Below are 13,078 nucleotides of genomic sequence, written 5' to 3'. Positions count from 1 at the left end.
TTGTAGAATTTGTAGGACTTTCGTTTCATACGATCATCAATGCTACATGGAACCGGTTGTAGCCCCTAAGCATACTGAAAAAAAGTTTAAGAATCAGGAGGCCCGTAACAGAGCTGTCACTAAATATTTCTTTTTTGATTTCGAATGCACGCAAGATACAGGCGAACACAAACCAAATTTATGCGTTCTTCAAAAAACTTGTCTTAATTGTATCGACGGCGCTAATGATTCCGCCGATTGTGACGTGTGTGGGGATAAAACAGTGGTTTTTCACGGGGGGTCTGCATGCGAAGATTTCTGCAATTACGTATTCAAAGATTACAAATTTAACGAGAATATTACGTGTATCGCTCACAACTTCCAGGGTTATGATAGCTACTTCGTGCTCAACTACCTGTACGAAAACTCCATTGTACCGGATGTAATTGCTCGCGGTGGTAAACTTATTTCGATTAGGACTAAAGAAACGAGCATTCGATTCATCGATTCCCTTTCATTTCTGCCCATGCCTCTATCCAAATTGCCCAAAACTTTTGGCATCTCCGAACTTAAAAAGGGTTACTTTCCTCATTATTTCAATTCTTTAGAAAACCAAAATTACGTAGGTCCTTACCCCGATTCTTCAAATTATTCCCCCGATAAAATGACTACTTCAGGCCGAGAATCTTTCTTTAAATGGTACAACCAGAAAATTGATAGTAATCAAGTATTTGATCTTAAAAAAGAACTCGTCGAGTATTGTATCAGCGATGTAGATATTCTCAGAAAGTGTTGTCTTACTTTTAGACATCTTTTTTTGAAAGTAACTATATCGCCGAAAAACCCTCTACTCGGCGGTGTTGACCCCTTTTCAAATAATTTAATGACAATTGCCTCAGCGTGTAACCACGTATTTTCTAGAAATTTTTTAAAACCATCCACCATCGCTCTATTTCCACCATCAGGGTATCTAACAACCGTTAACCATTCTCACTCTAGCATGGAATGGCTGTGCTACGAGTCGCATAAAAGGGGGGTCTTTATCCATCATGCCAGAAATGGAGGGGAAAAAATGTTTGGGCCTTACTCCGTCGACGGCGCATGTTTAGAAAGCAAAATAATTTTCGAGTTTATGGGTTGTTTTTTCCACGGGTGCCAAGATTGTTATAGACCCGATTCCATTAATCCCTTCAATAACGAGACCATGTTGGAATGCTTTGTCAAGACAAGCAAGAAAACACGGTTTCTGAAGGAACAATTTCCAGATTTCGAATACGTCGAAATTTGGGGACACGAATGGAACCGGATCAAACAATCGTTGGCCCCAAACATTAAATCTATCGTCTCCAAAGTTCCTTTAATTAGGCACACTTTGAATCCAAGAGACGCGTTTTTCGGTGGGAGGACTAATGCCAGTTGTTTGTTCTATAAGGTAAAACCGGGTGAAGAAATTAATTACATAGATTATACCTCCTTGTACCCTTATGTAAATAAATACGGTACCTACCCCGTAGGGCATCCTGAAATCAATGATCGCAACGACATGTCCACGGATATCAACGATTATTTCGGCTTGATAAAGTGTACAATCGAAGCGCCTAAAAAATTATTCCATCCGGTCTTACCTTATAGATCAAACGGTAAATTAATGTTTGCTCTCTGTAGAACATGCGCCGATTCCCAACAACAAACCGCTTGCAATCATTCCGGTACAGATAGAGAATTTACGGGTTCTTGGGCAACGATCGAAGTCGCTAAAGCCGTGGAAGTTGGGTACGAGATACGTAAAGTTCACGTAGTGTGGCACTTTAAAAATAAAAGCGCTTACTCTGCAGATTCTCCCTCGTCCGGTCTATTTGCCTCTTACATTAACACCTTTTTAAAATTGAAACAAGAAGCTTCGGGCTGGCCTGAATGGTGTAAAACGCCCGAAGATAAACAAAAATACATTTCGGACTATCGAACCGTAGAAGGTATCGACTTGAATCATGACGACATTGCGTACAATCCTGGGCTTCGATCTCTGGCCAAATTAATGCTAAATAGTTTTTGGGGTAAATTTGGCCAGCGTGAAAATCTCACGAAAATTAAATATACGCAAGATCCTAACGAGGTTTACGATATTTTATCGAACCCTGGGATAACCGTTCATGACATAAATTTTGTTAATGATAATTTGGCGGAGGTAAAATACGAGGACGAGGAACAATTTGTAGAAGTTAACCGAAAGGTTAACGTTGTCATTGCCGCATTTACCACAGCGTTAGCGCGTTTAAAATTGTACGAGCTGTTGGAACAATTGCAGGAGCGCGTCCTGTATTATGATACCGACAGCGTAATCTTCGTATCAAAACCCGGGGATTGGGACCCTCCCCTGGGCGACTATTTGGGTCAGTTAACGACCGAGGTCGATCCTAAAGAGGGTAAATTCATCGAGTCCTTTGTTTCTGGGGGGCCTAAGAACTACGCCTATAAATTGGATACGGGGAAGACCGTTTGTAAAGTTAAGGGTTTTACCCTTAACTTTACAAACGCTCAGAAAATTAATTTTGACACCGTCTCCAATATGGTAAGGGGTGTTGGCCCCGATACAATCAAGACGGTTGAGAAGAATCGCATAACGCGCAAGCCAAAAACACGAAAGATAGTCAACGAAACATCGACTAAAGACTATCGAATCGTGTACGACAAAAGAATTATTATCGAAAATTATCGTACAGTTCCTTACGGGTATGTTTGGTGAATCACGGCCATAAATTTCTTTTTTAAAATGTAAACATACTTTGTTATAGATAATTATTTGTTACTCTTTTTACATTCTTTACCGTACTCTCTCTTTTTTTTTTTTTTTTTTTTTTTTATAGTTTGAATTTGTAGTTTTAATGTAAATATTTTTATACCTGTTTTAATATAAATAATTTTTATACCCGTTTTTTAAAGTCGAATTTTTGCGGGGTTAAGTAAATATATTTTTAAATATTTTTCCGCTTGATTTTCTTTTGTCGATACCGTTTCTCTTTTTGTAGATTAAGTACATATATTTCGTAATTTTAATTTAAATATTTTACCACTTGAATTCTTATGTCGATACCGTTTCTCCTTTTTGTAAATTAAGTAAATATATTTTTCCACTTGAATTTCTTATGTCGATACCGTTTCTCCTTTTTGTAGATTAAGTAAATATTGTTATAACTGTTTTAATGTTAATAAATTTTATACTTATAATATCTATTTTTATAGATTAAGCAATATTTCTGTAATTTTAATTTAAATATTTTACCACTTGAATTCTTATGTCGATACCGTTTCTCTTTTTTTTTTTTTGTAGATTAAGTAAATTTTATACTTATAATATCTATTTTTATAGATTAAGCAATATTTTTTGTAATTTTAATTTAAATATTTTTCGACTTGAATTCTTATGTCGATACCGTTTCTCATTTTGCGGATTAAGCAAATACATTTTTGTAAAGTTATTTTTGTTTTATACGAAATTTGAAATAAATTTAATCACTGTACTTGTTTTATAATATATATACTTGGCTGTTTCTTAATGTTGACGTAGACGATGACGATAACAAACAACAACAACAATAGACGTACGTAATGGTGACTGTAATTTTTTATTTTATCGTATCCAATATAAATATTGTAATCTCTCCTCTTTCTCGTTTAAATTTTTTTTATTTATCCGACGTCACCAAACAATTCGTTCCAGCAAGGCCTTATAAAAGCCTACTAGCCAGTCGATCAAGTACCATGCTTTGTTAATTCCTAGCTTCGTACTACATAGAACAAGTTCCTATAAAAATAATAATAATAAATAAAAGATAATATAGAAACACTTGATTACCGAAAAATGAGAATAATTGAAAAAAAAAAAAAAAAAAAAAAAAAAAAAAAGAAATTTACTTACCAAATCACTGTCGTTACAAAGTTCTAACGAGGAAAACTTTTCCTTCACAAATTCGCAAGAAACGTGTAAAACGTTTTCTAATTCTAAACCAGTAGCACACTGCGTGGCAACACTTGCGCACACTGAAATTCCTGTCACGAGTCTACCGACGTGTATGTGTTGATCAATCATCATTTGTTTCAGCACACTATCCAGCGTCTCCGAAGTAATTTCGTTACACAATGCAATCAATCCATACTTTTTCTCCACCTCGTTACAAAGGCGAATAGTACTATGGAGGATTGGGGAATCCCACACAACTTTCCCCGTTAATTTATATTCAATGTACGATAAAGTTAGTTTTTCCAAATCTGCCATTTCTCTCTCTATTAGTACAAGGACGTTAATGACGTTGGAATTGATTTTTAGGTTTTGATATACAATCAATCGTTTACGTAATTATCTTTATTAATCTCCTATTGGTTTATATTCTCGTCTCCCTTCCCCTTTCATTTATTCTATATTGGGTTGTTATACCTCGTTATAAAGTACCGATATACAAAGGCGATGAATCATTAAAACTGAAGATGACGTGTGTACTGGTAACCCCCTTCACCGCCGTAATTAGTGGACCGACCTCATCGGGGAAATCATATTTCGTGAAGCAATTATTGGAAAGCAATTATTTCGATAAGCCGTTCGATGACATCACGTGGTGTTATGGTGAATATCAACCCCTTTTCACCGAACTGAGCGGGTCTATTAACAACATTCAATTTATAGAAGGAATACCTATGGATTCGATAGAAACGATGGAACCGTCAAAAAACCATTTAGTAATCATCGATGATTTAATGACCGAGTGTAGTCGCGATAAAAGAGTGGTAAATATGTTTACAAAGGGATCGCATCATAGAAACATTTCGGTTATGTTCATTATGCAAAACTTTTTCTACGGTTCTAAAGAAATCCGTACCATCACTTTAAACGCTCACTATATAATACTGTTTAAAAACCCTCGGGATAAATCTCAAATAGCTAACCTATCCAAACAAATGTACCCCGGCAAAGGACGATTTCTACAGGAGGCTTTTGAAGACGCTACCCGTGTACCGTACGGCTTTCTTTTAATCGACCTAAAAGCAAATACTCCGGAGGAGATGAGAGTTAGAAGTAACATATTTTCAAAAAATAATCACTTTGTTTACGTACCGAGAATATAAAACGTTACCTGTACCGTTGCGTTAAATCATTTACCCGTTTACCAACAACATGTCGAAACGTATCAAAAAGAACGCTGAAACTATTCGTTTCCTAGCCCACTGTTCACCGCGTCAAAGAAAACTAATCCTGGAAAATGCCGACGATCAGCTGGTATCGGCTTTGTGCGAATGCGCAATGAACGTTTTAAAAGGTCGAGTGCAAGTATCCAACGCTCACAAGAAGAAGTTGACTCGGTACAAGAAACACTTGCGTGATATTACCAATAAAGGCCTTTCGCCTCTCAAGAGAAAGCGTTTACTCGTTCAAAAGGGCGGCTTCCTCGGTCTTATATTACAACCGATTCTTCAAACATTGGGTAGTTTACTATTGAAATAATGCAGCACACCAAGAAAATGGTATTGATACCTCAAGAACTGGCAAACACGGCTTTGTACAGTAAACGTTACGAGAAAAATCACGAAACAATCACTTCTGGTTTAGATAATTCTATGAGGGGTATACTCGAAAGGGATGACTTGCACGATTACGATAAAATTACCATGTACAATCAAGTACTTCAACGATATTTAAATAAAGAGAAACCGGTAAATAATCCATCTCCTATGAACTTGAACGTACAAGAAACGGTGAACGTTGAAAAAAACGAAAAAGGCGCCGAATCTGAAGACGATTATACGTATTCTATATCGAAAGAAATACTACAAAGTATGCCCTCATCGTTGAAATCCAAAACGAAAACATTTCTAGACCGGATAGACCGTTACCGGAAGATGGGCGTAATTGATTGGTCAAGATACGGCGAATTACTAATCGAAGGACAAGCGGTAAAAGGAAGTAATTTACTCGATTTGACAAAAGACATAATTCAAGAAAAGAAAGGATTTGAACCTATAGGCTGGAGAGAGTTTATAACGGTATTGGCGAAATTGAACACCCCAGAAAGTTTGATTGGAAATCCTACGAGACGTCGTACCTTACAAAGAATTAAATCGAGCGGAACACCATCTCTCGCATTACCTAAACGAAAGAAGGAGGACGATTACGACTTTGACGATGATGATGATGATGATGATGATGATGAAAAACTTACCTTTCGAGCACCCGCTAGGAGGCGATCAACTAGACAGCCTAAACCTAAATGGTTAAATTTTTAAACAACATTAACCTTTATGTACTATAATGAGGAAAGGAATTGAATAAATAAAAAAAGTAATAAACTCGAACTTGTTGTTGTTGTTGTTGTAGTCACTCGATAAATACAATTACAAACGTACAAAAAAAAACATATCCATTTTAAAAACAATTTTTATTTACTAAGCATTCAACAACATTTTAACAAATTGTACTTTAATATACTCGCTATCGTATACGGGGAAGTTAACGTCGTATCGACGTTTTACAAAATCGTTGACGAACCAATCATTGGACGGTTTATCTTTACCAAACATATTTACTATCGTGGACGTATCCACTCTTCTACATTTATGAAGAATATAGAAAATACAATACTGTCCACATACCGTAGACAAGGGCGCTTGTAACGCTTTATCGTTAAATGTCCAACTTTCCACAGAGTTTTCGAGAAAATTAACAAAATGTTTATTATAGTAATTCGGAGGATTCCCGAAAGAATCGAAAAATTCACCTTTGTTTAAATTATTAAAAAAGAAGGCTACCCAATGCGAACCGTTTTGATCGCTAGGCTCAACGTTTGCTATGTAAGCCCTAGGATATCCCTCATCACCCGAAGGCAGCAAGTCAGAAGGGTACACCCCTCGAAAGTATCTACTAGCCAACGGATCTGATTTAATTAACCTCAATAGTTGTATCGTATCCATAATTAAAAGTCTAGAATCACGTTACGAGACTTGTCAATTTCGATGATTGAGTCAAATTCTGAATAAACTAAAATGTTGATGGTCTCGGTCAAAGCCGTAGAAAACTGAATTTCTAAACGTATGTTTCCTTGACGAATTAGATTAAAATGTCCGGCGTTTGCCAAATCGGGTGTCAGGTCAAAAGCAAACAACGAATAGCCTCTAGGATAATCGTCTCTAGAAATCTGATTTCCGGTATCCTGGAACAGCGTGTTAGAGCCCGAAAATAGACTTTGATACGCCAGCATGTAGTTGCCTCCGTCTTCGAACGTTGGTTTTAACGGTTTCCACGGTACTTGCTCACCGTCTATATATAGAGCCAGGAAATTGGTGTTGAAATGTTGAAAATTGTAGGGATTCTTTTCGTAGCTACCGTTGAATGCCTCGGTGGTCACCAGTCCTACAACCAAGCGTTTCGGTAGATTACCGTTGTACAGCGATTCCCTGGTAAACGACAGATTCCCGCGCGGTATAGTTAACGTCTTGACCTCAACGCGGCGCAGCGGGTATTTAGCCGGACCGCGTTCCAGAGCTTTTGCGTGGGCGAGCGCGATTGAGGGATTCAGGCGGACCTTTCGAACAAACAAGGACGCGTCTTCCAGGTGGATCTTAAAACCGGCCGCGGCATCTGAAGACATGAGACTAAATGCGTTTTTACTTCGATGCAGTTTAATTTTGACGTCTACGCCGTTGAGCATCATTCGATCTTGGAAAAATATATCGCAATGAATAGGCCCAATCAAGTCGACAAAACGACTACCACCGATGTATTGAGCCCGTTTTTTAAGACCTTTATTCACCGCATTTTCGGCTAGCGTAGGGTCAGCTACATCCATTTTACCGGCCGTGTCTTTATGAAACAATCCACCCGTGAGGTGAGTATCCTTTGCATCGGATCCATAAGTCAGTAATGTTTCAATTAACGCCCTATACGAATAAGTATTTGTCGAAGGGGTAATCAATCTCTCGTTCAAAGAAACGTCAACTTCGCTAAACAACGATTGCAAAAGTAAATTGGCAGGGCCTACCGGATCGGCGGGCTGGAGATCGGTACCGTCTTGTTTAGTAATTTTTAGTTTAACGTTGAGCATCGTCTGAGACAAATCCATGTATTCCTCGCTGGATCCTTGTATGTTGAATTGCAAGGGACCCACGTCGGTGATGCTGTTGAAAGGGTGATATTGTACCCATTGTCCTTTGGTTATACTAGTCTGTGTCGGTGGCACAGAAAACAAGTCCAATTCCGATTTTAAACACTCGCACGAGTGATTGTGTACAAAAGCCATTTTTTAGATATCGAATATATCGGAGGATCTTCTTACTCTCTTTGCGTTCGATCGACTGATGCCTTTACGTCTACGTTTTCTCTTTTTATTCATCCGACCGTTACCTTTTTGGGAAACGATACGTTGACCAGCCTGAGTAAATCTGCGTTTAGCGGCTTGTTTAACGTTTTTACCGCTCAGAACATCTCCCACTAATTCACCACCCGTGCGTAACGCTTGTTTTCCGAGAGCCTTTGCACCTTTCTTTAGCATCGGTACAGCCTGTTTGAAGAGACCGGACAAGATACCTCCCAAACCGAATCCCCTTTGATTGTACGATCCTTGAAACACCGGTATATCGCCACCCCCTGCCTGTCTGACGTAGTAATCTACGTAATCATCTGTACCCATTATTTTATGCTTATTATTTTAGACGAGATACGATGATCTGGCTTGTCTGAAATGTAGTTTAACGAGAACCCTTCCTCGTTGAAATGATACCTTTTCTCCCGTGTCGTTTCTTATATCTATAAGGATGGTATCGATATCTTTTTTCACCATCCGTTTGTACTGAGGACTAGAGAACGAATGTCCGACATTTTTCTTCATGTTTGATTCTCTGGTTTGTAACGTTTTCAAAATAGGGACGCTCGCGTCTCCAACTCGTTGAGATTCGATTAAATCGGTATACACAAACAAGGTCGGCACTCTGTGGTGAATGTACGCGGGTCTTGAACCGTACGTACTAGATCCTCGAGGAATCGATGATTTGTCCATACCGAGTAATGTGGGTAATCCATCAAACAGCGTAACTGACGCTTCGGCGACGGTTTCTACGTTAACCACTTCTGTAATTGAGCTGAACCGAAATCTCACTTTGGACTGTAACGACTTTGAAGTCAAAGCCTCGTTAAGAGCATCAATCACTTTACCTCCGGATGAATAAAACCCAGGGGCTATAGCTATTACGGTCGACGAGTTTTCTTCCTCTAATTCGATGCCGTTTATATTCACCAGCAATTTATTGTTGGTATCGTCGACGTTATACCACGTATGGGGATAATAAATTTCGCTTAAGCCAACCTCCCATTCACCGTACAAATGAATAGGCTCCGCCAGCTTGGTCGTGTAGCTCGTAAGTGTATTTTCGGGGAAACAGTTCATGGAACTGTTGCTAGGTAAAAGGACGTAAAACTGAGCAGCCATGATGTTTACCGGTCGATATTCTGAACCCAACTGTTGAACTTGACCGGATAACCTAGCCACTTAACGAAATATTCCGTTTTCCCACCTCGTTTTCTTTTCTTTAGCACTTCTTCCACGCGATACGTATCCTTGTCGTTTTTGGACACTTTTTGCAATTCCTTTTCGTAAAAAGTACCTTCCAGACCTTCACCGTCCCAATCTTCCAGCTTATACGTGGGCACCGCCGAACCGATACGTTTACGCACCCTAAATATCTCCTCCGTCCAGTTTGCGAGGTAACCTTTCTCGAAAGGCATTTTGTATCTACTTATCCGTACTTTATTACCCTCTTTGAATTTGGGGCGAACTTGCTTCTTTTGTTTCTTTTTGTATAAATTTTTCCAAACTTGATGTTCGTTATCTTTTGTAACCTGCGAGGGCTTCGTGCCAATCGATCTATGTTTAGAATTATTGTAACTCGATACTAATTTCGGAAGTACGTCTATATATTTTCGCGTAGCTTTTGATGTAAAGTATTTCCACATCCTAGTTTTCAACGATCTATTGAATCTTTCCACGACGCTAGCTTTTGTTTCGTTATTGGTAGTGAAAAAATGTATATTCAACGTTTTTAGGTACGCTTGAACTTTACGATTAGTAAACTCTGTACCTTTATCAGTGTGAATTTTTAATGGCTTTCTTTTTCCAGATAATAGTTTTTTCATGGCAGTAAGCATAGAATCGGCAGACTTATTCTTTATAGGTAAAACCCAAGCATATTTACTAAGTACGTCTATACACGTAATAAGAAACGTGTTTTGTTTATTATACTTTTTTAAAGAAGACAAGTCAACGAGATCCAATTCCCACTGTTCGTCAATAGCTGTGACAAACACTCTGTTTCTCAGAAATCGTCTTTGAATAGGTTTATGTAGAGTGTACGTATCTTGTTTTTCTAACCAGTCTTGAACGTCAGTCTTTGAAATATTAGAGTCATTTTTTACGTTGTTGTAAAGTCGATCGACACCCCCGAAACTACCGGGATTTTTTGGGTCGTAGTACGTAGCAGTCAATAGTCTGTCCATAACTAACTCTCTCACTCGATGAAATGAAACACTCACGCTTGCAACATTACTTTTTAAAAAAAGAATAACAACTATTTTTTGTAATTTTTCAAAACAATTTTTTTATTAACACAGCACACACACACACATATAATACAGTACAACGATTGGAATTTTAGTTTGTATTAATATGGATTAAACATAAGTTTAAGTTAATTGTACGAGAAAAAAAAAATATTTAGATTAATCGTGAAAATACAAAGAATACCAGTAAAATTGCAAATACAGTTACATCGATAAACAAAATATTTAGATTTAGAGTTTGTTATTAAAAAAGTTATTTCAACAGCGTCAATGGTGTACGTCCTCCGTTGTCGTTTTCGTCAACACCAACATTGTCGGTAACCTCCTCAATCATCTTCTGTATTTCCCCGTGTTTTTCAATTATCTTGAACCATTGACTCTTTGGAAGGTTTACACCTTTTTTACCGGGTTTAAACTTGCCTCCTTCTTCAGATTGGTAATAGCGACGAATACACACAAACTGCTCTTCTTTCCAACTACTTACTACCGCATGTATTATCGGTGAGTCAGAAAGCGGGATTCTTAACGCCACCACCATGTTAATGTCTTTTTGTAAGTCTTCTAGAGCCTGGAGAATTATATCAATGTTGTTGAAAAGTTTTTGCCACAGCAGAACGGGTAAATTAATACCTAGAGGACCAGGTTTGTAGACACCATTTTCTTCCGTCTGGTAATACTCTCTGAGGCAAACAGAAACAACTTCACCCCATCGCTGAGCCACCACATGACGTTTTTCAGACAAGAAAATCCGATTCGTTGATGTTACGGTAATCTTTGGTTGAGTAGGCGGCATCATTGGTTTTTTAAAACCTTTACAGTCGTCAGTTTGACCGTTAAAAGGCTTTCTCGGGTCCAATATATTCGCCGATGTAGAAGCCATCTTTGGTAATTTTAAACTGCTGCAGACGTCAGCTTGACCGTTAGAACTCCCCATAACTCTTTTCATAGCCCTACGGGCCTTCTCGCCGATGGCTACTTTTGGAGTAGGTAAACAATGCATGGCTAATAACGTTTAACTGAATTGGAGAGAGGTAGAGAGAGTGAGACGAGTGTCAGTTCTGAATGATTACGTTTGAATCAGCGCCGATATATATGCAGCTCAGTAAGGGGAGTAGCCCGTTAAAGTGATTAAAAAGATAATGATTGTTATTTCCGGTCAATCGTTTCCGTGACACGTGCGAAACACAATTTAAATATCCTCGCACAACAGCTTAAAAATAGCCTCTGAATTAATCAGGGTATTGACAAGAAAATAAACGAAATGTCTATACCGAGGCAATGAATATTCTCCGTGCATATTTAGTTCGTTGTAAACGGTATCGGGTGAAACATACTTCTTATCCAGAACCTCCCGATAAAAATAGTCAATCTGTTCTTCTAGAGACTTCATGCAACAAAAATCATGATCTTTTTGACTGCTCCTGTCAAATTCACAACCATAACAAGCCGCTTTACTTAAAACCCAACACTTGGCTAACACTTGAGCAGCAAACAATTGTTTAACCAAACGCTCCATTTTCAACAAAAATTCTCTCTCCACCTCGTCCACGTACGTAAATATACAACTTGTAGGCCTGTTACTCCTCTCGACTCTTTCATCTATACCGGCGGGGATAACCTCTTCGGCCGCCGTGTAACGATCATCTATATCACTGCCTGGAACAACAACAGTATCCTCATCATCGCTAATTATTATAACAGTATCTACACAACTCCCTTGCGAAAAATATATACTTCCAGACATAATGAAATACTGTAAAGAGATACTCTACGCAAAAATAGACAAAACAACTGGAGAATAGTACAACAATAACCGCTTCACTTTGATACACCGTCTTAAATCGTAAATAAAGTAATGACGTCACTCACCACGTCCCAGAACATCGCGCCAAAAAATTAATAAATAAGAGACAAAGAAACACCTGGCGGAAATTACATATCTATTGCGAAACTACCAGGAAATACACCAAGGCCAACTTTGGGCTGAAGTACCAGGAAATGAACGACCTTCATTAGAAACATCTGGTGGAAATTATATAACTATTACGTAACTACCAGGAAATACACCAAGGCCAACCTTGGGCTGAAGTACCAGGAAATGAACGACCTTCATTAGAAACATCTGGTGGAAATTATATAACTATTATGTAACTACCAGGAAATACACCAAGGCCAACTTTGGGCTGAAGTACCAGGAAATGAACGACCTTCATTAGAAACATCTGGTGGAAATTACATTCGTCCTTTAAAGTTGCAGGCTCAAAAATATGGAACAATTTACCAGTTAATATTAAATCGGCCCCAACAGTTACGTCCTTTAAGGCTAGATACAAAGCTCATTCCTTTTCATAAAAAACTGACATGTATTATATTTAATTAAGTTTCTCTTTTTGTATATTTTGATTAAGACAGGACCACGATGTAAAACAGATACACTGTTATCTGATTGTTTTATCCTGTATAAATATATTATTTATTATTATTATTATTATTACGTAACCACCA

General features: G+C 38.1%; 1 protein-coding gene across 1 annotated transcript; it reads right to left on the bottom strand.

The window, feature by feature from the left end:
- Positions 1-6,938: 6,938 nt before the first annotated feature.
- Positions 6,939-8,261, bottom strand: LOC140044126 (uncharacterized protein F54H12.2-like). Its single transcript, XM_072088606.1, has one exon. It carries the CDS (start codon positions 8,259-8,261, stop codon positions 6,939-6,941), a length of 1,323 nt encoding a protein of 440 aa, XP_071944707.1.
- Positions 8,262-13,078: the final 4,817 nt, after the last annotated feature.

This window comes from Antedon mediterranea, chromosome 3, assembly GCF_964355755.1.
Source record: "Antedon mediterranea chromosome 3, ecAntMedi1.1, whole genome shotgun sequence".
Taxonomy (NCBI): Eukaryota; Metazoa; Echinodermata; class Crinoidea; order Comatulida; family Antedonidae; genus Antedon; species Antedon mediterranea.
This window is presented reverse-complemented; position numbering and strand designations above follow the sequence as displayed.

Bases quoted from the DNA above. Each gene is read 5' to 3' on its own strand.
- LOC140044126 (XM_072088606.1), bottom strand. From the start codon at position 8,261: ATGGCTTTTGTACACAATCACTCGTGCGAGTGTTTAAAATCGGAATTG.